The sequence below is a fragment of the Fopius arisanus genome, unplaced genomic scaffold, assembly GCF_000806365.1.
Source record: "Fopius arisanus strain USDA-PBARC FA_bdor unplaced genomic scaffold, ASM80636v1 scaffold00100, whole genome shotgun sequence".
NCBI lineage: Eukaryota > Metazoa > Arthropoda > Insecta > Hymenoptera > Braconidae > Fopius > Fopius arisanus.
In genome coordinates this window covers 326,833-351,829 of record NW_011887839.1, presented here as the reverse complement: position 1 = coordinate 351,829, position 24,997 = coordinate 326,833, and the positions used below count along the sequence as shown (strand labels likewise).

The window sequence follows — 24,997 nt, the reverse complement described above, 5'->3', positions numbered from 1 at the left end:
CAGAACAGACGGGATAATTACTTTTGTTTTTCATTCGACCAGAGTGTTGTTTAAATTTTTCAAAGCCATTTCATTTCGAGCCCCTCTGTCAGTGCATCAAACAAAACCAGGAGGAACAATGAATAAATGAACAAAGAGAATTTCGTGTTGTTACGCTGGAATGAAATGAAAAAAAAAATGTTAAAATTGGAAAAAAAAGAAAAATCGAGGGGGAATGACTAATTATTTTTCTCGGTGATTTTTAAATCCCACGCTTGTCAAATCATCCCCAATTCTCAATACAATCATTTCAATTACTATAAATTTTTCATCAAACAAAACAACCAACCACACTCAATGAGGTTCAATTAATAAAAATTATACAATCGCACCGAGAAAAAAAAATCGCTTTAAATCAGATCAATTGGAATCGATTGATTTTTTTTTTTTCAACTTTACACAAATCAATTAATCTTGAAAAAAAGTGCAATAACGACAGAGAAATGTCTGGTATTCCCGGAGAGAATGGAGATATTCGGGGGATTGACTCCGCGGCCCGTTTGCCATTCATCGGATTTTCGGGATGCACATGAGGATGAAGGACGCAAACGGGGAATTGTGGTGAGGATGAAGAAGGGTATGAGGCAATAGTGAAAAAGGAGATGAGTTGAATTGCCGAGAACAGCAGCAGAATGCATACAAACGATCTCCTAGGCATTCAGCTTATTCACCTCGCGTTTTCATGTTGTCTGCGAATTGGATGGACCAATCGATTCCCATACATTTAAATCTTCATTCATATTAAATAAAAATATCAAAAGCACCGATTCAACGTAATCCAACAATTCCATTAATGGGCCAAAACGAATTCAAGATGTTTATATATGAAGCGCGTGGTCATTAATCACCATGATATATTACCGAAAAACTTATAAATTTTCTTAATGCACTCACTTTATCGTGATAGTGCATTTAAAAAGCTATTTAGAATGTTTTTCCACAACCGTAAATTCTTGTGAGTGAATCACCGGGTGGTTTAAAGCTAAATCCGATGCAAACTACTGGAGTAATCTCACATCTCAGAATACTCTCATTCAACCAAAAATTTTATATCTCTGTCCACAGGCTACCCACGATCCCCAGTCATTGCTACGATGCCTCAGGGATGTATCAGTGGATAGTATAATGTCAGTTCCAGTCAAGGGATTGGCATTTGCACCGGCATTTGGACCAAGTATAGATGGGGTTGTCATTGATCCGGGTGATCCGGAGGATCAAGATTATACACTACAAGTCGATACGATTAATACACTCAATAGTATATTGCTCAGGAAGGATGTGATAGCCAAATTATCGAGGTGAGTGTAAAATTTCAAACGATAAATTCATCTTTTACAGTTCAACTTGAAAATTTTTACAAACCAAAAAAATGCCAATGGATAAATTTTTTATACCCGAGTTCAATTCACTCATCGACATACAACTGATTAAATTCAATCAACAGACGCGGTGAAATTCGCTGGAAAAATTCTAGAGAAATAATATTTTATAGAGAAGACGTGCACACACGATTGTCTCAAGGTTCGATGTGTTGATTGACGTGCAAATTACCGGTTTATAACACCACGATAGTTTATCCTCGTTAATTAACTCGTTAAGATCGAGTGGCAGGGGATCTGCTGATGGATAAACACGTGCAAGTTTAGAGGTATAGAGATTGGTGAATTAAGTGATGAAGGTGAGTTTAAGTCAGACACAAAGATAGACCTCCGAACCGATGGAACACATTTCAAAAAAATTGCCAATTTATTGATAACCGTTATTTCAACCTACCAATAAAAATAATGAAACCACCAGCGAGACGCAAATCAAACAAACCAAAAAGAAACAAAAACTGAAATTACGGGAGAGAAAAAATTATCACCAAGACAAATGGAAATATAGCTGTGAAAATATCTTTCACATCGGTAATTCAATTCGCCCCTCAAATAATAGACTGGCAATCTCCGGTTTTCTTTTCCAATCGATATCAATCAAATTGAAAAACATCCCGTTACTCACATGAAAATTAATTGATTTCACATTCATTCCCGGGAAATTTAATTTTTTGCCCTTTTTTTTAACAACCACCAACCCTCGAGTATTTGGTCGCACAGCCGGTGGTATTCAGTCGTCGTAGCACCGTGCGGCTAATTTCAGTTCCGTTTACTCTAGTTGCACAAGAGACATTTTCCACTCTCTCCATTTCTGACTCTTTCTCTCTCTCCCGCCACTTCAGCCATTCTGGTAATGGGGCTTATTAACTTTTACGACAACCAACACGAGCTACTTCCAGATACTTTTGTCGAGGCTTTGGCATTAACCCCCCGGAATAACAAAAAAAAATGAATAAAAAAAAAAACAACAACTACAACGCACGGTTACAGCCTATGACAATATTTCAGTTTTTGTTTTTCCACCCAAGTGATGGTTGTTAGCTCCCATCCGCCGTTTGGTCGTAACAATTCAGAGGGAATTTCTCTTTTTCAATTCTTCCTTTTGCATTATTATTCCTCACCCTTTCTCTCTTTACTTCCATTTTTTTTTCGCGGGAATGGAGTCTGCCGTCAATCTGATTATCGCAACTATCGCTATATTTTCTCATTCATGCGAGCGGATTATAAATTTTCCACGAATTAACATGAGAATGGAGAAAAAATGTTTTTTTTTGTTTTCTGCATAGAGAATAATTCAACCCGGCGTTGTCGTGGAAATTGCATCCCTTATATTGAAAGTGCAAGGGATTGTTCATTTGTTTTCGACTTCAATTAATTGATTCTCATTCAATACTCGATTATTGCTCGATCATCGATTTTTATCTTGAACTTTGGAAATATAGCGGAAAAAACTAGGAGATATTTTCACTTAATTTTCATCGCTGAATGAATATTGAATTGATTTTTTTCAACAAGATTTCATGAAACAATAATATATTTCGATACAAGTGTACCAAAGTGTTTTTCAGCTTATGGGAGTTGATAGCACTTAAAATCGGCAAATATCGACTAAATCGACTCATGAACAACAGTTGCCTTACAATCGACTAAAGTGGACTCAATCGACTGAAATGAACTAAATCGACTTCTGAACACCAATCGCCTCAAAATCGACTCAATCGCCCAAAATCGATGATTTTCTCAAAAAATTCAAATATTAGATATTCGATGGAGATAACCTTCCAATTCAGTAACACCTTCAGATTAAAACCAAAAATTTCCAAACACTCCCAATGGTCTCTCCAATTCCCTTTAATCCCGGCATTATCTCCTTCATCCGAGAAAAAAAAAAATCAGTCACGACTCGGGACATTACGAGTGAGCCATAATAAATGGCCAAAACGGAAGAAATTTCACGGAGAAACCCACGACAAACAAAATCCCATTAGTCCCTTCATGTTTTGATAAACAAAATGGCTGTAAATATTAAAAAATGGATGCATAAGCCAGGGAATGAATTATTTCCCTCAGGAAAAAAAAAACGGGATAAAGGACCTCAGCGAAATAACGAGATGTACGTCACACACTGGCTGGTGCGCCGAGAGATGAGTTATTTTCAACGGTTTTGCGGTCAAAAAATTTAACGCCAGCATGAACATTTTTTTTCTCCCTCTCCCCACCACCCCACTCACACCCTTTCTTCCCCCTGTCCCCAGGGAGATTCGCCGAGGCGTACGGGCTAGATCCGAACTGTGCACCAAAAAGTACTAAAAAAAAAAGATGAAAAATACATTCAAAACGCTCCCTCTATGTTTTTTTTTTTAATTTTCTCCACCTGTCGTTTGAGGTACTCCAGCCTATTTCACGCAATACCGGAAACATGGTGCTGAATAGGTGAAAACCAAACGAGAATCTCGTTATGCGGCTAAACAGGGCGTATTAACTAACCACAGGATTTTCAACGCAACGAGTCTCCAGGGGAAAAAGAACTTGCACGAGAGTTAGAAAAAAAAAATATATATATATATATAAATAAATAAATAACGCACAGAGAGTGAGTGCACACGTGAAAAAGGTTTAGGTGGGGAAATGGTTGGATTTTAAGATAAAAAAAAATTGGGAAGGGACTCTTGCTTTGTAAATGCTGTGATGCGGGAGTGAATGATAAATAAATAGAGGGAAACACTCTTGAATTTAATTTCGAGCATTCTCATGCTGCCTACCCGAGATAAAGCCGGCTTTTTTGCGTTTCTTTTTATTTTTGCGGAAGTGGCTCAACGTGTTTGTAAATTACGAGATGAATAATTACAATAATGTATTATTTGTTTGTTATTTAGTCCCGATGCCGCAGGGAGTGGGTTACTGTAATTATCCAGATAATTCAGTGGGGAATTTCCATGATTTGTCGATGTTTCAGGATCTCTACAACCGCTACATGTTTGAACGCGGGTTTCAATAAATTTTATTAAAAAATCGGTCTCAAAAGTCGCATATCATAAATTTAAATATCCTCCTGAATTCGCCCTTAATCTGAGAATTATTTATTTGTCTTCCTTTTTTTTCTTTTTGAATATTTCAATTTTAGAGAAATTCTATTTTCTATGAACATTATTCCCAGTGGTAAATTAATCACCCGTATTTGTACAAATGAAAAAAGTGGAATATTTTTTTATCACTGCATAAAACCATCGACATGAATCTCAATAAAAATCCAGCAATTATCAGTGAACCAATAAATTTATACAATTTATTGCGTCGTATATATTTCAGATGTTCAATTATGGAAAAAATTGTGTAAATGATATTGCTAATTACGCACAGTACCGCCCGAGGACATTTACCCCTCTCTCCACTAACCCCCAGGACTATGAACGCGTTGAGTAATTTTCGAGAGATGTGAACTCTAGTTTCCGTGATTTTCTGTATTAATTTTCGTCCAAAGTTTGCGAATATTCAGAGTAGGTAATTAAATTTGCGATTAGCTTCAAGAATTGCGAAGGGCTCACTGGATTTCTATCATAAACCATATTTTTATCGATACTAAATATTCTGCAGTTGAAATTTTTCCATTGAATATCAAAAAATTATCCCATACAATTATTCATTCACAATTCAGTTATCGAACAAATGATCGGATAAATCAAACCCAAAGTTATTTTATAATCCCCTAAAAATTGCAACTCCCATGTTTTATTCGCAATAAAGTATCATTCGCATTTCACGTACGCCACGTATTTGCTCAGCAAGCACCGAGATGTCTGTTGTTTTAATGAAACTAAATGAAACTCCAAGTTTTTCTCTCATTTCCCACAGAGTCCCGGAATCAGTTTGTAATTCTTTTTTTTTCCCATGCACAACGGCGTAATGAATTTCGATTGTGCGTCGAGGAAATACAGGGATTGTTTGTCCCGTATCCCGTGCCTCATATCCCGGTAAAATGAACCCTCGAGAGACTATTTCAGTTTCTCCCTGAACAATTCCCCAAAACCCACCCTTTCAATTTCTTCCATCAACGACGAAATAATAACTCAAAAAAAAATCCATTATTTCGTCTCGATTATATCTATTCTCCATATTTCTTTGGCATTCACGATTTTCCCATATCCAGGAAAAACAATTCAGACACACATTTTGATTCTCATAATTGTTACATTAATCCGAAAACAATTATACTCCAAATAATTACTGTTAATTCTATTAATTTTGATGCGTGGTAGGAATATTCATGAATTTATTAACTTTTACTTGCGATAAAATTTCTTTCCAAATATTAATTTTAATATTATATTTATTTCAATGAACTTATTATTGATTATTTGTTGATGCATTCATTAATGTAACAATATGAACAATTTATCTCCAGATATGACCTGATGGTGGGTGTTGTTAAATCAGAAGCCTATTTTTCCCTGACATCGGACGACGCTCAATACGGAATGGAAGCAGACAGAAGAACGAAAATTCTCCGTGAATTTGTCCGTAACACCTATACATACCATCAGGCAGAAATACTTGCTACGATAATAAACGAATACACAGACTGGGAGCGACCAGTTCAACACCCAGTGAACATAAGGTACAAACTTCTGTTTATTAATCAACTTTGGAGATATTTTCAATTTTAATTGCTAGGGTATAAACTTCGGTACTTTATCCCAGAAGCTCTCATTTACCAAAAGGATCCATTTCCCAAACTTTTACCACTCTTTCCTATTTTATTCTCAAACCCACCCTCATACCCCAACTCCTTCATAACCAACAATTAAAACTCCAAAAAGTTGGAAACGTGTTATTAGAGTTTATTGATCAAATTCTGAGATATGCTTTTTTTTTATTGCCCCACGTCCTGGAAAAATGGCTGATTGCAATCGTTCATTTGTGAAAATAAAATAGGGACGAGACCCTGGAGGCACTTGGGGATGCCAATACCGTTGCACCAGCTACCAGAACTGCTGATCTACACAGCCAATCACACAGAAATTCCTATCTCTACGTTTTCGATTATCAGACTAAGTTCGGCGACTATCCGCAGGTAAATAAATACCACTTGTTTCATTCAAAGATTATTCTATCGAGTTTATGCCCACTGCAATTGAATTGAATGAAATAAATGCTGGGGGGACAGCAATTTCACCGTGAAATACCGATTTTTTTCATCAACAAAGCGAATAATACGTCATCAACAAATGTAACCGCCCTTCAAGCTCCCACAACAGATTTCCCAAGAAATTCCATGTCAGAGAAAAATTTCCGGAGTTGCCCTCACCCCAGAGAAACGTTTCGCCTCTCTTTGATCAAACCCATCGAGTTTTCCTTCCAAGAAGGTAGGTTACCTCCACCAAGGCACTTCCTTCCCCTGCCATAAAATGACAGCGACTACAAACCGTCGAGAAAAATAAAACACCACAAGTAGAAATAAATCGAGAGAAAATGCCCAAGTTCTTCAATTTACCAGAGTGAATATTCATTCCCCCGAGAAAACAGAATAAAAAAAAAATTTGGTAGATTAATACGATACGATTGAATAGTCCATCGAATTGAGGAGCACTCAATGGACCCGAAACCGATATCACGACCGATTGATTCATTTCCATATTTTCTTTTTGGCTCAATTTATATTTTCATCAAATAATCACCCCGGAGCTATTGAACCTATCCACCGTGACCAACATAACCAGTTATTATCCCTAGAAAAATCCCATCGATTTTTCAAACTTGAGATGACTAAAATTTCACCTAATCCATTCATTTTTCTTCACACCTCCAAACATTAAAGGAAAGACCAATTAATTCTCTACGAAGTTTTATCGATTCCAAATGAAAATTTATCCGCGATGAAAGCAAATGAAAATCGGATCAGCAAATTAACCTGTCATCGAGTAATTAAAAACAACGGACGATAAATCAAATACGAAGATAAACCGGTAAATATCGAGAGACGTGGTGAAAATGAAGATATTAAACTGGCTGACGGTAACACGTTTTCCCGATAAGAGTTCTGGACGTTTAATTAATTTGTACGTCGAGATGGTCGAGTGGAAACCCGAAGGTTTCCAGGGGGCAAGTGATGTGATACATCACGACGTTGGCGCTTGGGTAACATTGGAATCGACGGGGTGAACCAGTGGCGGGGGATAAGTTTCAAAGATCAGATAAGAGTATGAGTAACGGTTTTAGTGCATTAGATTCTCATGAAATCGTAGGGAGTGGGAGTGGAGCTCCTGGCATCCGGCACATTGCAATCTTATAACTCAACTGTAATGGGGTCATATCGCACAGGAAGCATAGGAAATTACCCGGGAAATAAGGGGTACGTGAATTTTGAGAGCGAGAAATTTTGAGTGAATTTTTTTTATCCAACAATTCATTTTTCCACTGCCTACCTAAATTCTTCATTAGTATCACTATCAGTCATTCTCCTAAGAAAGAAAATCTGAATTTTCTGTACCAACGAGACCTCCATTAATGAATTTCACCGTTGAACAAGAAAAATGTATTTTTCCATGATTTTTTTTTTTCTATTTAATATTCCGCTTTTGATATTTAGCTTTATGAAACTCCTGAGCTCATACATATCTAACCGCGGTGGAAACCCAACGCCCCAGGGGCTGTGCCCTCTACCGTCTCAACCCGGGTTCAACCCCCCTTTCATATTCCCCAGGGTATGCCGATGTATTTGCTTACTCCCCCCGTGGGAGGTGTGCTGCATGCAACACCCGTTGAGTAATAATTTCGTCAGAAATGGCCGCTCGTGGTTGGAGGAATCCGAAGACTCCACGAATATTACAATACTTAATTTAATTATTCGCAACGGAAAGAAAATCCTTCAAGGATCGCTGTACCCACTATTGCCTAATAATTTATTCGCCTCAAATAACCACCAATTAAAATAACTAACAAGAAATTATTTAATATAAGCAGCACTTCAAAAAAAAAACTTCTCCATTAAAATAAAAATTGTGGATTTGCATTTTATTTGAGGCAAATAAATAATTGTGTTTGACAATGGCAAAAATAGCTCCTACCTTGAGTTGATCTCTGCGCGACAATATCATTCAATAATATTGAATGAGAAATGATTATGTTCTTGGATGGAAATTAAAAAATTCTTGAATCTCATGTGAAAATTATGAAGACATTCATTGAAGAATTTAAACTAAACTGAAGATAATGAAAAGTTTTTCCTCATCAAGAAAGAACTGTATCATTTCTCATTCAAATCTCATGTTTAATTACAGTTTTTCGCACATGTCTCTGAGAATATATTATTGATTTATCCACAGAGACAAGGCTGCATAAACGGTGAAGAGCTGCCGTATCTATTTGGTGCACCACTGATAGGTGGCCACTCTCATTGGCCAAAGAACTACACGCGAGCCGAAATAACCCTCTCAGAAAGTGTTATCCTATACTTCACAAACTTTGCTCGCACTGGGTAAACTACTGTCCCGAGCTAATTACAAAGAAAGATATTATTACAATTTTTCCCATTCAACTTTCTACTTTATTCCCGCATTTTCCAGAAATCCCAACGAGGGTACTCCAGATCCTGGACCCTCTGGATCACGTCCAGAGCGAACGAAACTTAAAAATACCCTCTGGACAGCTTACGAGGCAGTTCACAAGAATTATCTAAGTGTTGGTAAGTACCAAATCGAGCAAAAACCGAAAAATATAAGTTCCCAAATCGAAGGTACCCCCACTAATGAAATTGTTTTAAAATCCGCTAGAGCCCCATCAAACGCGGAAACTCCCTCTCGAGAAATTTAATTAGTAAGATCTCACAAGTACTTTCTAATGAAATGTAATCCCACAATTTTGCCCCAAGACTTATTGGTATTAAGAAAAATTCATCGAACAAAAATGGTCAAGAATAAAAACATCGAGAACTCAAGTCCCGTTCAATAACTCCATCCAACTCTCAATAATCTGCCTCCTTACGATGACTTTTTCATTCCACCTCGGTCCATTTTCTGCTCCCTATCCCTCCCCCTCCTTTCCCCAGCAATTCTATTCCTTTACTTTACTGTTCATTCAATTTACTGTACTCTATCGGCAAGCGATCGAGCGACTGCAGTAGCTTTTCTCTCATTTTTCCGGGATGCCTCCCTCAATACTCTCTCTATTTCCATCACGAAGCTAACTTCAGTACTCCCTATCCCTCATTCCTTCTGGCATTTTAGAGAACGTGCCCGTCTTCTCACGCCCCAATTGCACCATTGAAATTTGATACGAAACACCAGGATTCGTCCATCATCTTTCAACCCCCCCCCCCCCCCCCCCCCCCCCCCCCCCCCCCCCCCCCCCCCCATTACGAGCCCATTATCTTCTTTCTCCATTTAAATATGCACTCATCCCTCGTAATGCTATTATAATTAGCCCTAATTAATCTCCTGAGTTCAATGAATTTTGACTTTGAATTTTTGGCGAAACCTCCCACCCAGATTTTAGCTCCAAAATCTATCCCATTGCAAGAAAAGTGAAGTGTCGAATTTTTGGCTTTCTTAAATATCGATCGATCTCCGAAATTATCGATTCTACGAGGAAATATCAAAAGAGTTTTTTTGTCGGTAATTCAATGATCTACGAAAAATTCCGCTATCGTTTTCGTTTTAAATTCATACTTTTCGAATTTTTATTCGCGTTTCAATCGAACCACGCCCCCATTAAAATTCACCGACAGCTCTTCCCCGAATGCCAATAAATATCCATCAGTGATGTTCGCCCATAAATGCCATTCCACCAATAAAAAAAGAATGTAATCACTCACCGGTGTTGGATGAAATTTTAACATGTCATGAAAAAATTCCACCCCTCGTACCGTCTAGGCCCCTTCAGGATCACGTTCTTAGCTGCTGCTCCGATGTTGAAGCAGACGTCCTCCCTGGAAGATGTTCCTCTCCTGAAGATTCTCTCGTTCTCACAATCACTAATCACTAATCACTAATCACAATTACACTCGCGGTTGTCATTCACCAGAGAAATCATCAAATCAACTTTATAGTCAATTATTAGCTTTCAGTCATCTCACTTTTAATAACTATTTCTGAGACCCTCTCTTTGTCCGAGAAAACAAAGGACATGCGCCGGCGCAATCCTTCATGCCCAATACCGGCAGCCATTTGCCCACTCTGAAATGATTTTCCCCACTAGAGCTCATTATTCACCAGAGAAATGATCAAATCCATTTGATAATCGATATTATCCATTAATAGTACTCAGTACTCTCACTTTTCACTATTATTTCACTGATTACACTGTCTTTGTCCAGTCCTTTGTCTAGGACACTGCACGTACGCCGGCGCGATCCTGCATGCCCAACACCGGCCGCCATTCACCCACTCTGAAATAAATTTCCTCACTAGAGCCGATAATTCACCGGAATAATCACAAAGTTCACCGTAATATCAATGCTGGGTATTGTAATCAACTAATTACTGGGTTATTTATAATTATTGTCCATTATTTCACGTCTATTTTATCCGAAAACACACAGAGCCGAACGCCAAGAGGCAGGAAATGGACGCCATATTGGACACACTGCGCGAAGTCGATGCGCACGGACACCCAGCCGTTCGAAAATAAGTTGTGGCAAACATTGAGTATGAAGTTCGAAAAATAAAGAGTCATAGGGCAACTATCGATTCACAGTACTGAGCAATGACGATATTCATAAATGAATTGATTATTTTTATAGTCAATTAATTAATTACGACTTGTTAAATTGATGAAAATAATTTTGAAAAAATTGTCAGTTCAATTCGTGCATGAAAATATGGGTTCTCAAGACTGAAATCTACAGCGCAGTAAATAAGTAAATAAACCAAATGACAAATCAATCCTCAGTGGTGTCACTCACCCATGAGTAGAATTGTTTGTACTTTAATATGGTCTTGGGCCCCCAATTCACCATAGAGATCTTCAAATCCACCATTTACCCACTCCCAAATTATTTTCCTCACTAGAGCCGATAATTCACCGAAATAATCACAAACGCCACCGTAATATCAATGCTGGGTATTGTAATCAACTAATTACTGGGTTATTTATAATTATTTTCCATTATTTCACGTCTATTTTATCCGAAAACACGCAGAGCCGAACGCCAAGAGGCGGGAAGTGGACGCCATATTGGGCACAATGCGCGAAGTCGATGCGCACGCAGACCCGGCCGTTCGAAAATAATTTTTGGCAAACATTGAGTATGAAGTCCGAAAAATAGAGAGTCATAGGGCAATTTTCGATGCCCAGTACTGAGCAATGACGATATTTATAAATGAATTGATGATTTTTAAAGTCAATTAATTAATTACGACTTGTTAAATTGATGAAAATAATTTTGAAAAAATTGTCAGTTCAATTCGTGCATGGAAATATGGGTTCTCAACTACTGAAATCTACAGCGCAGTATATTCTCTCACATGTCAATTCCGTTTTGGTCTGATCAAAATGGAAAACGACAAGAGGTTTGAAACTGTCTTCATACACACTTCAATACCACTTTGGATGGACGAAAAAGTAAATAAACCAAATGGCAAATCAATCCCCAGTGGTGTCACTCACCCATGAGTAGAATTGTTTGTACTTTAATATGGTCTTGGGCTCGGAATTCACCATAGAGATCTTCAAATCCATTTTATAATCAATACTACTCATTGTTAGCTCTCACCTGTCTCACTTTTCAGTCTTATTCCGCCAATTACACTGTCTTTGTCCAGGCCTCTGTGAACAACACAGAACATGCGCCGGCGCGATCCTGCATGCCCAACACCGGCCGCCTTTTACCCACTCCCAAATGATTTTCGTCACCAGAGCCCATAATTCACCAAAATAATCACAAACTCCACCGTGATAACGTCGCTGAACATTGCAATCAACTAATTACTGAGTTATTTATAATTATTTTTCATTATTTTCCGTCTATTTTACCCGAAAACACACAGAACCGAACGCCAAGAGTCGGGAAGGGGCCGCCATCTTGGACACGATGCGCGAAATCGATGCGCACAGAGACCTCACGACTCCAAAATAATTTTTTGCAAGCATTCAGGATAAAATCAGGAAAATAGAGAATAATCAGGCGATTGCCAATTTACCGTACGGAACAATAACGATTTATAAATAGGCCCACTATTTTTACAGTGAATTAATTAGGACATTCTGCATGGATGAGAATAATTGGAAATTCGGAGCTTCAGAATTGAAAAATGTAAGTTCAAATAATCTATGATTTTCAGAAACAAAATGCAAGCTGAAGAACCACTACAGGGCACATCGTCTATCCTTCTGGCTGAATCTAGTGCCAGATCTCCATAAACCAGGCTCCGATGACGTTCCTCGTTCTCACCACCTCCTGGACGCCGAACAGGTACAAACCACCGCCCAAAAATGATGCCCAAGATCCTATTAAATTTCTTCAAAAATTTTATTGGTTTTCTACTATCAAAATAATCTTAATTTTATTTTTTTTTTCTATTTCTAGGTACCTCCAAGGTTCATCCAGCGCCTGCCAACGACAACGAAACTCACAACCCTCGACCTTACGACTGAACGTCAGCACAACACGACGACAGCATCTCCAAGCGAACTAGCCTTCGAGGAGACAACGACCCAACCAGAAGACGGCTTTGCAGCGTATTCCACAGCCCTGAGTGTGACGATAGCCATCGGTTGCAGTCTCCTAATCCTGAATGTCTTGATCTTCGCTGGTGTGTACTACCAACGAGACAAAAATCAGCACCACTGCCCTAAAAAACGCCAGGAGAATGGTCAAATGCCGAATAATATATGTGGCGAGTTGGAGACTAAAACAGCGGAACGCCACCACATCCAGCACATGCCACCGCCAGACTTCTCTGATCTCCAGAATAACACGTGTCTCGTACCAATGCCCCCACCACCCCCGAAGAACACTAAACCAGCGAAACCAGTTCAAGGGCAGAACCTGATAATGAGCCCCAATCAACTCCAGCAGGAGAGCATGCAGATGACGACGGTAGGAACCTTGAAAAAGGGACACAATCACCAGCAGATCATGGAGGAACTGAGGGTCTGACTCTAGGAAAACGGCTCCTAGGGCTGTGCTCGGATTCAAGTGTCGTCGATGATTATGGAAGAGACCAGTGATTTAACAGCTAGTGGACACGTTTTTCTACTGCCATGAGGCAATTATTTATCCCATATGGCCTTTGAAATTCATCCTCGAGGCTCTTGAAGTTCAGTGATTGAAAACTCGACAGTTATTCAAGAGTTTCGTCGGAGTCAGTCTGAGGGGAGAGTAATTCATAGAATCTTTTGAGTGTCGTCTGAATTGTTAACTCGAAAAACCAGAGGAATTTTACCAACGAATGATTTCCAGGATAACTCCATAGTTAGGATTTTCTACCGTAAATTATCCTCTGGATTTCTAATGAAACAATTTCCATCCTACACCCGCATGGAGTTCACACGATAATCCAGATTATTTAATCTCACAACTCATATTTTAAAAATTATTCATTCCATTAACCCCTCCCCTCGAATTAACTCACGAATTTCATCCTGCCACGATGTTTAGTGGAGCGTCTAATCGCGTAATAAACAATGTATAGTGATTATCAGAGTATGAAACAATTGTATAAAAAGCCATACGATGTGGTGACTCTGGACGTTTAATGATAATTAGTTTGTACGTGATGGAGTGAATGCAGTGGAGTGTCAAAATGAGATAAGAAATAATGGAGCGAGACAAGTCATCCCTCAAGACTGGAAAATACAAGGGGTGGTATTTAAATTTCATTTGTAAAGCTGTTATCACCCTATTCTGCAGTCAAAACCGCGCAACATTAAGATGCAACGGAAGTGGGCGGTGTCTCGGATCCACAACGGCGCAGGTGCAGCAGAATGAATTCTACTCGTCGAAAGGTGCAAAAAATTCAGAAAGATCCTTTCGGTGTTCCCCGAATATCTCAAGACCGAGTGAAGATGGAAAAAAAATTATAGATACATTTTTGTAGCACTCGTTTCGCTCCACGAAAAAGATCCCACACGAATGGGCGTATCTCCATCGGATCCGGAAGTATCCATCGAAAACTCGGAAAAGATAAAGTCGTCGTAGTCGATATATCTCGTTCTGTCACTTCGCTATTGAATGGGCTATGGGATCGTGTGGGTATGAGTGATGAATGTCACATCGATTTGCACCAGTGTACATAGGTATAAGTATCCAAGGAAAAAAGACGAATCGTAAATTGTACGGAGGAAAAAAATAAGGAAAAAAAAACCCGAAGAACTTTTCTCCGTGCAACAGCGGTGAAACACGACGCTTTGTACAGTTATACGATAAATGTAGACAGTTGTTGAACTACGTGAAAAAAGAAGAGAAATAAGAGATTCTGTTAAGATTGGATTGCCACTGTTGCGCGGTGGATATTTATCGAGTTTTTGTAAAGACGAAATTATTCATTTTTTTTTCGCAATTCATTAAACTTTGAGAGGATGAAAAAAATGGTTGAGTGAGAAATATACATATATAAATCGAATTGAGGAGCATTGACGTTCATTTCGACGTGTTGTTTATTTTTGAGGAATTCTATTTCAATTTTTCAATGTAAGGAATTGTATATATCGTCTTTGTTAAGAATTGAATTGAAATTTTAACGATGTCAAGAGAATACTGTGGAATTGTCAATTATTTTGACAGACCTTGGAAATCATCTCGGGATTGAGGGACGAGGGGAGGTATATTAATCTCCCCTTCCCAATTAATCATTAATTACCAATTTTTTGTCCCAAATTTAATAAAACGTATGAAAAAATTTAGACACTATTGAAATTGATATTTATTCAAATTATTTATTATTTATCTTTTTGAAAAATGAGAAAATTTACAATAAAATAATTCTTAACTGAATGACATGATTAAGTTACGTAAACTCGTGAAAGAATTGGCGCAATAAATAGAATTTCTCAGAGAGACTATAGGTATTTCTATTAATTTTTTCATACGTGCGATACTGGAATTTGCGAAGATATGGAATTAGGAGAGCTCATTGAGGAAAAAAATGGAGCGCCTCGATTGTGAAAAGAGGATTCGTTTGTATTTTCAGCACTACGTGCCAATGCTCAATGCAAAGAGAGGAATTAAATACCCCGAACAAATGCAAATACTATTCTTACGTAAACTCTGTTCATCGCCGACACGAGACTTGCATTAATACACTCGATACTGCCAATGAAATTTAATTAAATAAAAAAAAATCATGAGAAACCATAGATAGGGGAGATAAATCGAGGCGACATTGCACTTCAATATTTTTGTTATTTCATTTCTACGGATGATGTGAATTAATTGGATTCTGACGAATTACACTTTCTCATTGGTAAAACTGGAGAGAAATTAATTCAAAAGGCGAGTGAACTTTCTCCTTCGAATTCTCGACGAGCCGCACCCAGAGAAATCAATCATTTGAGTTTCATAAATTTTGTTTAATTTCAATCATTCTATTAAAATAATTCATTCAACTTAATGATCAATTTCACTGGGTTGCACACGTCCAATTGACTGTTTTATTCCAACTTTTAGATAATTCTTGTAAATAGAGAGATGGTAAATAAGGGGAATTAAAAATTGGTTGAAAGATCATATTGAACTAATTTGCACGTAAATTGAGAGTGCAGTCTACTGAATATTATGAGCGAACGGTCGAACGGTTTTAGGAGAATCTATAAAATCGAGTGTAATATACATTTAAGGTCGAGGGAGTGTTTAGGAAATTCAGTGAGGCAATTTTAAATTTGTATATAATTGATATTACAATAAAGTACATGAATGATTATTATCAAACCAAAATTTGGGGAAGGTGAGGATAAAATTGACCTCTTCTTTTTGCAACGTCAATATTTCCTCCCAAATAAATTAACATTGAGCCCAAATAATTATTTTTCATCTCACAGAGTAGTTCCACCGAAAAAAGAACAATGTAGCAATTTTAGCGTTTACCTCCCCTACGTCATTCGTTTTCAGCTCCCGTAACCTAGGGATTCCGACGATTTAATGTCGCCTCCTCATCGTCGATGAACGCCGGATTGTCGTAGGTGTGAGAATGACTGGAGGGTATCGCATTGTAGTGATTCTCACCTGTTGCCCCTTGGGCTTCTTGACTGATGGAGTTGGCGCGTTTGAACTGCGATTTCCGTTGGACGACGGTTGTTCTCCGACGCTCAAAAGCCTTTAGGACGGTCTGCGAAATGCCCATCGAGGTAAGCTTGGGATTGGCCGAGGGTTCCCGCATATTCTGCCGGAATACTGTTTCAAAATCGGTTGCCAGTCTTGTTTTGTTCTCCTTGGAGATGAGGGCGTGGACAGTATTCCGTTTTCTGGGCTGAGTTGGCTGAGGATCTGTTGCAGGAGTCACTGGCTGTGCGTTGTTCATGGCTAGTCGTTGAAGGCCCTTGGCGAATTCATGGGCTTGACTCTTCAGGGGAAGTTCATCGGACTCATCATCCCGACAGCACTGCTTCCAATTCAGTGACGTATTAGCGAGCACATGACAGAAAGTGTTGAACCGATGGACCAGCATCGCCATAAACTGAATCCCGAGAATACCCACAAAAGCTAAAATAAATAGACACCCGATGGGCTCCAACTCCAGATAATTCTTATGCAGATCCACAGTCTCCGAGGCACTGTTGAACGATACATTGTACGTCTTCCCCAGCGGCCACTCCAGGTGCAAAATATCTTTCTTCAACTGCATGAGAAAGACAATCAACACGAACAGCCCATTAATCATGAAGAACTTGAAGAGATATTCATCTCGAAGGCTCTTGAGCGTTGCGGCAGTCTTCGCCTGCTGCTCTTCGTCCTCATCAATCGGAAAAAGGTATTTTTTGATGAGCCTCTCCCAGAACATTTCCTCTTTCCTCGACAAAAATTCTACTCCCCCCTTACTAAGTTCTTTATCTCGAATCCAATAAGGTGCCACCAGGAGTGCTCCCGAATTGTCCGCCACAACCTCCTCTTCAGGGTGTGAATGACCCACCATAATGACCTCAGGCTCGTCTACTTTTTCGTAATCCACCATTTTCTGTTCATCCTCCATCTTGTCATCGTGTGCCGTATCGGATAAACAGAGTGCTCCCCCCTCCAACATATCCAGGCGCTGTCCAATGCCGGTCAAGGACGCGGTGATGGCGTCCAACTTCTTCTCCAAAGGCGACTCCTCGTTATGAGTGCAGAGAATACACCTGAATAATCCTGCAAACGAGAAATCAATCGCCCCCTTGTCCTTGGCCTCTTCCTCCGAGTCCTTCTGTGGCTTTTTTTCATCACTCTCTCCTACATTTTGTTCCTTAACGAGGGGTTTTGACTCCCTCGTCCCCCAGGTCACATTATTCAAGTTAAATAATGAATAAATAATAAGCAACATGTACATAGACGGCACTGTGATATAGTAGATAATACCGCAGACGAGACAAAACACCTCCTGGGGATGCAGCAGACCAGCAACGACCAGCTGAGAGGCGACCACGAAGAAGAGGATGGTCGTAGGTGCAACCCAGCCATCCTCAGTGATCTGAATCATGATCCCAACGAGAACAACCACCATCATGAGCCCGTAAATCGCGGATATGACAGCTGCGACGAAGAGCTGGGCCTGCTCTTTGCAGAAGAAACAAACGACAACGAAGATGACGATGGGTATGAGATTGTATGCAAAACTGGACCAATTGTCGATTCTGAAAGCGGCGACGAAGGCCCCGACGAGCATGAGGAATATGGTCCCGGGGCCAAGGACTGTCGATCCCATGAGGATCCACTCGTAGATTATGTACAACAAAGAGATGTTGTTATTGACCCTCCGGGTCTCCTTGGAGGTGCTCAAGAGATCTAGGATATTAGCGATGGTCGAAGGAATCCATCTTCTCCTCTGTTTGAAGAATTCATCGAAGGTTTCAGGTGCATGGGTGTACGAGTCGGAAGCCGCGCAGTACTCGACCTTGCCCCCAGCCTGGAGAATCAGGGTGCAGAGCCAACGATCTTCTCCCTGATCGTACTGCACGTAGTGTCTGGCCTCGCTCGACGTAGTGGCGTACTTACGCATTACGTTATCCTCCATCAGAGTTTTCGCTCGAAAGAGAGAGAATGCCCCGGGACTGCAGAGAACACTGCCAATGACGTGTTCAGTGGATTTCTGTAGCCAATGGCCTATGGCGTACTCGAACCTCTGATACCACACCATGGGACCGGAGCCCATCGGGTGAATCCTCCCGCAGGCTGCCCCCAGCTCTTTATCTCGCTCCATCAGGTGGAGAAGAACGATTACGGCGCTCGGGTCGAAGTCTATATCACCATCTAGAGTCAGAAGAAAAGTGTTCTCCGACATTGCGACCTTCTCCTGGACGGTGTACGTTGGACGGTCCATCAAGCAATACCCGAGGAGATAGTACATGTACATTACCTGACTCCATCGTTTTCTGTGTCGAATCTTGTTCTTGTCCTTCAGGTGAACAGTCAAAGTCGTCTTCCCTGGGAGTTTCCACTCGAGACGTCCCCCGTAATTCGTCGGGTACTTCATGGGAGGCAGGGCAAGGTATCCAATATTCGTGACAGACTTCTCCATCGCCTTTATGAAGATCTTCACGTAGGAGTTGATTTGCGTTTCATTTTCGTTGTGAGCGCAGGGCTTGGTGGGATCACAACCGTGCATGCACTGAAACGCATCATCGAAGAAGACGTGACTCTCCAGTTCGTAGTAGTCATCCATCTGTACCTTGTATCTAGTCTGAGTGAACTTGTTCGACGATCTGTACAGATCGAGTTTAATAACGCTGTTTATGAAATTCATCATCTCGTCCTCTTGCTCGTGCCACATTGTTGCACAGACGTAGAGCTTCGTGGTGGGATGTTCCTTGGTGTCTTGGGGCTCCTGGGGCTCGTCCCTTCTCCTACTCAGCATGAGGGACTGATCGATCATCAGAGAATCGTAGGAAACAGTGAACAATCGATTGGTGGTGGCTAGTCTCTCGCAGTGAGGCGTCCAGATGTGCATCGTCACCCAGGCCTGGGACAGCAACCACGGGATCCACAACCACTGCTCCCACTGGTAAAACATCTCCGGTGTTGAATCGATGGACGGCACCGAGAAAAATATGTAGTCTGGGAGAATATCGTGCAATGAACACACGTCATCTTCTCGGAATACTGACAGGACGAAGATGAAGACTATTGTAGATGGGACTGTGAGGGAGACAGGAGTGGCTAAACCGAATTTCTGCATCAATACTTGACTTGCGCACTTGCCTGGGGAATAACACAGTGTTAAAACCGGAAATCAACGAATGGTCATACAACACTCGTAATTGTCCATTCGGATTTTATTCGTTGAAGCGTACCTGCGAAATACGCCATGAAGGATGCCACCACGTGAATAAAAAGTACAACGAGAGGTACAAATGAACTAACGTAGACATATTCTGCTTCTTCAGAAGGAACTCCTGAGACTATCGAATTTGACCTGCGGGATATATTGATGAGGTACCTCCCCGTTCCTGGAAATGTGTGGAAAAATTTCTCTACGTCAATCCCTTTAACGTAAATGACAGCTACGCAGGTGCCGAGGAACGCGGATATCCTGCAGAGAGCGGTCATGCCTTGGACAACACCTCGAGATTGCTCCAGACGATCCTTCATCCGCGAGAGGATTTTAATGACTCCTGGAACGAGTGTATCACATTCCCAAGATGTTCCTTCGATTTTTTTCACGTTTATATTAAAGAATTTTGACGTACCGAGTCCACTCTTCGGGGATACGAAATTCGACCACCATCTGCAGGAAGCGAAGATCAAGACCCCAGGCAAGATCCACCTGGCAGTCTCGCCGGTGCTTCTCGAGACCGGAAGTAGAAAAATTCCACTGGCTTGCGCGATTACCGCGATCACATCGCCGATCATCATCAGAGCGAAAGAACGACCTGTGCTGCCCGGAACTCTCGTCCTCGATAGGAGACCTGAATGCCAAAATAAAATATAGATATTGAATGTCAAATGATCTGACCACAAGATCTATCACCGAGAACAGCAGGAATGATGCACGTGCAGCTGGTGACAGCAGCTGCCAACAACGAATTCATCTCCGGAAGAACGACCAGGAATAGCAGAGAAATCGCCACCGCGTGGAAGGTCTCCACCGTGCAGACGAAGACAGCGTCGAAGAAGAAAGGTAATTTCTTCCTCTTGAATAAGAGATGATGACTAGCCCTGAGGAGTGTAATGACTTCCGGTAGAAAAAACGCGAGTACCACGCACCAGTACCAGTAAATCCGGCCGTTATCACACAGAGTGACTGTTTGTTTATCAGATAACGATCCCTTTGCTGCAATTTCAAGTTCATATAGGGGATTACAATTTATTGCTTCAAGTACGAAAATTATCCACCACTTCACCGAGGTAATTGGATGATAAAAGTAATAAATTACCCCTCTGATAATCGCAATAGTTGAGTGGCGTTTTTCGTTCGACTTGAGCTGCTGCTAGGAGAATAGAGGCTTTGGCAAATACTCCTCCAGCCAGTACGAGTGTAAATAAAATTAAGTATGTCAGGGCTTTGAGTGTTTTGAGAGCTGCCTCGTAGAAGCTCATGTCGGCATTGGAGCCGGTTTTCGATATTGGTGGATAGTGCCTGAAGAGATCCCAGTCGTAAATCTCCTCCTCTGATCTGCAACAATCCAGTTAACTTGGTAAATCCATCGAATAACGGAGGTATTATCTACTCTGATTGCACAGTACTCGACAGTTTTCTTTGTCTCCTCCTCATTGTCACTGGAATTCTCGTCCACTTCGTCCACTGGCTCCAGGTAACTCGGCTTTCGTCCGTAGATCGTTGCCATTGAGTAATTGAAACAAATTTTCAACTCAAAATTTTAGATCATTCGCTCGTTCATCCGTACACATTCACACTGATTGTCCGAGAAGTGTCGATGCCTCGCGCGATCACTATCGCCATTGATAATGATATCGATAAGATTTTGAGAGACTTTATTGAAGATCCAGTTACTCCCACTATGTGAGGGATAAAATAAAAAAGATGAGTCACTTGTACCAATCAATCGATGACCGTTCATTCATAGAATAGTGGGAGAGTTTTTGTTTTAGAAATTGTCAATCGTTAGACAATTGCTCTATTTTTTATGTAATCATATATTTTCTAGCAGCTATCCATAGGGATCAATAATTATTGGGGAACAATTAAGAAATCAAACGACTTCGACGATTTTATTTAGTGGATGTAGTTTTATTTATCTCAAGGTATAAATCTCAGTATATACAGAAGCATATGAGCCATCAAGATCATCTCGTCAGATGACCACTTTCAATCAGCTGTTTCTCGTCGACGACTCCCATGGACAAGAGGAATACGAGGGCTGCCCCCTGCTCAGCCCGTTTTTTATTTTTTTCCCTGTAAACCAAATAATTCAATTGTAATTGTAAAAATGAAAACGAAATTGCGGTAGAAAAAATTTCATGTAGAATTGGAAAAATCTACAAATCGTAATGAAATTAATTCTGCCCACCAGAAAGTGGAGCTGAACTTCTGGCCATCAACAGTGACAATCGATCTGAAGAGTTTATCCTCCCTCCAAGTGTCATAAACAGGCATATCCTTTTTTTTATTATCCCTGAGCCACTGCAGGAGCCTTGACTTTGGTAATTCCAAGTCGCTGTAGCCGTTCCTGAGAAATGCACAGCGCATCAGCGTGACATCATCATCCTCCTCGACGTGTTTACGCTTGAGGCCTTTATCAGTGCCATCCCCCTCCCTCGTCGGCTCGACTTGGAAGCGTCCCTGGAGGCCGCTGTTCCGATATTCCTCGGATTTCTCCCTGCAGTAGTCGTCCATGTCGAATACTCGGCAGATCTGCTCGAGTGTCTGAGCCGCCAGGAACTGCTTCCCCATGGGACTCTCCTGGAGATCCCTCAGGATATTCTGAACGCAGTATTTCGTGTTGGAGGGAGAGTTATCGAAGTCGATAGCGTACTTCAGGTAGGCCTTGATGACATCCTCGATCGGGAGGAGTCCGTCTTTTCTGAAGATCGAGCAATTCCACTCGGCGCTTCTTGCTATCATCACGCTGCTGCAGCCTGTCTGATTCTTGAATTTTTCAATGTCCGAGTATTTTTCTATCTCCTTTGATCCTCCGTTCGCTATCACTGAAAATATTTTTTATATTTTATCTCGTGAGTTACTCTGCGAAAATGAAATTGCAGATCAATGCAAGTACAATTAAATATTAATACCCGGGATGGAGAGGTGTTTTGCAATTGCTCGAATTGTCTCATTGCGATTGGAGTGTTGCTGTCTCTCGTGGACGGTTCGTCCATGTACAGCAATCGCAGAGATCCCCGTCGAGACGAGGGCGTCGCACAATTCGAGGGTCTTCTGGAGGTCCTGGAATACACGTATTTTGCAGGTGACGGGGATGGAGAGGCCTTTCACCAGGGTACGGAGGATTTCCGTGGCCTTTTCCACTTTTGTGAGAAGAGCTGCACCCATACCCCCCATCAGGGAGAAACTCTTCGGGCATCCCATGTTGATGTCGACGGCGGCGACGTCTTGCTCCACCAGTTTGGCGACCTCCAGGGCGCGGAGGGGATCGCAGGTTCCCAGTTGGAAAACCACCCTGGAGCTCTCCCTGGAGGTGGTGCGAAATATTATCGTACCGTCTGTGCGATCGATGTAATCGATTGTTCCGAGGACATCTGCAAAAGGTGAATGTAAGTCTTTATCAAAAAATATTCTCAAAAAATTAGAAAATTAATGGAAAATTGAAATAATTGGGATTTTGAAGCGTCGGTAAGTGGTCTCACCATTTTCCCTTCGTATCGACCTCATCATCTTGAAATCTACGATCTCCTCCGTGTATACGATATCGGCGCCGTAGTCGAGGGCAAGAAGCCTCATGGGTAAAGTTCCAATGCGCACCATCGGAGCCAAAATCACTTTGTCCTCGTAGCACAATTTCTCCCGGATTTCCGTCATGACGAGATGATAATTCGAAAAATTCAATTAAATCTCAGATCTCCAATCGCCAATATGAGACATGTGTCACGGTGCCGCTAAGTTTCTGACATGCCTCCACTGTAGTTCGCGGAAATACCGCGGACACGTGCGCAAGCCCCAGATAAACCGCGGATAATTTAAATATCACTGGGCCTCAGGGCCATGATCCAAAAAAATCGCCTGACTAATTTTTATATCCCAAAAGGAGAATTTATTTGTTTTCTATGAGGTTTTCACGGAATATCTACGGATCTACAGAAGATATCAAAATTTTCATATATTCCTTTATTGGAGATAGCAGTAATATCTTGAAAAAAGTTTCTACAAAATTTTTCCTCATCCCGACGAATCCCGAGATACGATCCCTCAACGTACGTCTCGTGAAAATCTAAATCCATATATTTTCAGTAGATTCCCACGAAATTTCTCGCGATAGAAGAGAGATAGCGAAATTTTTCTCTCTACCGTTTTTGTAGATCGCAGTAACACCAAGAAAAAACGTCCCATAAAGATTTTTCTCCCATTAATAATGAAGCAGATACAGAGCAGTGAGAGAGATCCCCTGAAAGCGGTTGGTCCCTCTCGGCTGATTCCTCATCAATCATTAACAATTAAATCTCCCCTGGCGGTACCCCATCCCTGAACAGCTCGCAAAAACAATACCACCCCCTGTCAGAATAAAATACCAGCGAAAAAAAGGGGAGTAGAATGAGTAGAATAAAGCGAGTTGATCCGACAAAAGAAAACCCAGTGGCAGAACTTTTTGAGAGCCCCTCCAAAAAGAAACCCCATAAACCGTTCCGCCAACGGTTGTCGCGGCTATTCCGAAATTCTCCGAGTAATCGTTTAAAGAGCACCGATTCAACAACGTTGAAGGAGATATTGCATCCAAAAAAAAATTCAGCCAGTGCTATATCAATTGTTTCTACTTCTTGCGAAGAAAGAACTGATCCTGTCCGAAAACTTCGAGCAGTTGATCGTAAGCGAGACTCCATAGTTTAAAGTGTCTTGACTTAATAACTCCAGGTCCTAAAATTTGGAAAAATTTATCTATTTATTTATTTTTTGTCATAGGTAATTCGATTCGGATGTAACTAATTGAGAGTGAGCCTATTTCCATCCTGTCATCTTCGACAGACGAAGTTGGAGCCCCAGTGCTGACTGTTCTTGGAAGGCCAGAAACAATTTATTTATTTATAATTCAAACTCGAGAAAAATGGAATTAAGCTCAATAATCGATTTACAGGCAGTAGTTGGACTCACCTGACACTTGCACCCTGTACTCAACGATTCCACCCTCGGCATTGATTTATAATTATTTCCACACTTCCTTGCACGTGTTTTTTAAATTATTTGTTTTATCAGGTGTTAATAGCGAACTAATAAGCTTCTAATTTGATCGTCAACAGCTGAGTGAGACGTCAATTTGAATCAAATGTCAAAATTGAGACTAATTATGAGGTTATGAAAGTTTTTTACGCTTATTACCTCCCGTGGGTAAGT

At 40.6% G+C, this 24,997-nt stretch overlaps 3 protein-coding genes across 3 annotated transcripts in view; 1 reads left to right on the top strand and 2 right to left on the bottom strand.

Moving 5' to 3' along the window:
* LOC105271095 (neuroligin-1) overlaps positions 1 to 15,235 on the top strand; it is a 56,800-nt gene extending 41,565 nt beyond the window's left edge. Inside the window, exons 5-11 of the mRNA XM_011312429.1 lie at positions 1,105 to 1,337; positions 5,818 to 6,030; positions 6,348 to 6,486; positions 8,738 to 8,889; positions 8,978 to 9,096; positions 12,692 to 12,822; positions 12,937 to 15,235. Of these exons, the coding sequence (XP_011310731.1) occupies positions 1,105 to 1,337; positions 5,818 to 6,030; positions 6,348 to 6,486; positions 8,738 to 8,889; positions 8,978 to 9,096; positions 12,692 to 12,822; positions 12,937 to 13,509 (1,560 nt within the window). The 3' untranslated portion in view covers positions 13,510 to 15,235. The remainder of the gene's footprint in view (positions 1 to 1,104; positions 1,338 to 5,817; positions 6,031 to 6,347; positions 6,487 to 8,737; positions 8,890 to 8,977; positions 9,097 to 12,691; positions 12,823 to 12,936) is intronic.
* Positions 15,236 to 16,218: 983 nt separating this feature from the next.
* LOC105271092 (uncharacterized) lies at positions 16,219 to 21,417 on the bottom strand. The gene is made up of 6 exons (XM_011312426.1): positions 21,223 to 21,417; positions 20,913 to 21,151; positions 20,507 to 20,809; positions 20,226 to 20,444; positions 19,830 to 20,150; positions 16,219 to 19,737 (listed from the first exon to the last, which is right to left on the bottom strand). Exons 1-6 carry the CDS (start codon positions 21,321 to 21,323, stop codon positions 16,469 to 16,471), a joined length of 4,452 nt encoding a protein of 1,483 aa, XP_011310728.1. The 5' UTR covers positions 21,324 to 21,417; the 3' UTR covers positions 16,219 to 16,468.
* Positions 21,418 to 21,706: 289 nt separating this feature from the next.
* Dus2 (Dihydrouridine synthase 2) lies at positions 21,707 to 24,934 on the bottom strand. Its single transcript, XM_011312423.1, has 5 exons — positions 24,758 to 24,934; positions 23,302 to 24,523; positions 22,732 to 23,193; positions 22,008 to 22,644; positions 21,707 to 21,892 (listed from the first exon to the last, which is right to left on the bottom strand). The coding sequence occupies exons 2-5, from the start codon at positions 23,471 to 23,473 to the stop codon at positions 21,784 to 21,786; spliced, it is 1,380 nt and encodes a 459-aa protein (XP_011310725.1). The 5' UTR covers positions 23,474 to 24,523; positions 24,758 to 24,934; the 3' UTR covers positions 21,707 to 21,783.
* Between the last annotated feature and the right edge of the window lie 63 nt (positions 24,935 to 24,997).

What these genes read in the sequence shown, in the direction of transcription:
- LOC105271092 (XM_011312426.1), bottom strand. Translation starts at nt 21,323, where the DNA reads ATGGCAACGATCTACGGACGAAAGCCGAGTTACCTGGAGCCAGTGGAC. An exon ending in CTATTGCGATTATCAGAGGG is followed by an intron (nt 20,810 to 20,912) that starts GTAATTTATTAC and finishes TTGAAATTGCAG; the next exon opens with CAAAGGGATCGTTATCTGAT. An exon ending in CTTCATGGCGTATTTCGCAG is followed by an intron (nt 19,738 to 19,829) that starts GTACGCTTCAAC and finishes GTTATTCCCCAG; the next exon opens with GCAAGTGCGCAAGTCAAGTA.
- Dus2 (XM_011312423.1), bottom strand. Translation starts at nt 23,473, where the DNA reads ATGACGGAAATCCGGGAGAAATTGTGCTACGAGGACAAAGTGATTTTG. An exon ending in AAAACACCTCTCCATCCCGG is followed by an intron (nt 22,645 to 22,731) that starts GTATTAATATTT and finishes AAATATTTTCAG; the next exon opens with TGATAGCGAACGGAGGATCA. An exon ending in AAGTTCAGCTCCACTTTCTG is followed by an intron (nt 21,893 to 22,007) that starts GTGGGCAGAATT and finishes TTTGGTTTACAG; the next exon opens with GGAAAAAAATAAAAAACGGG.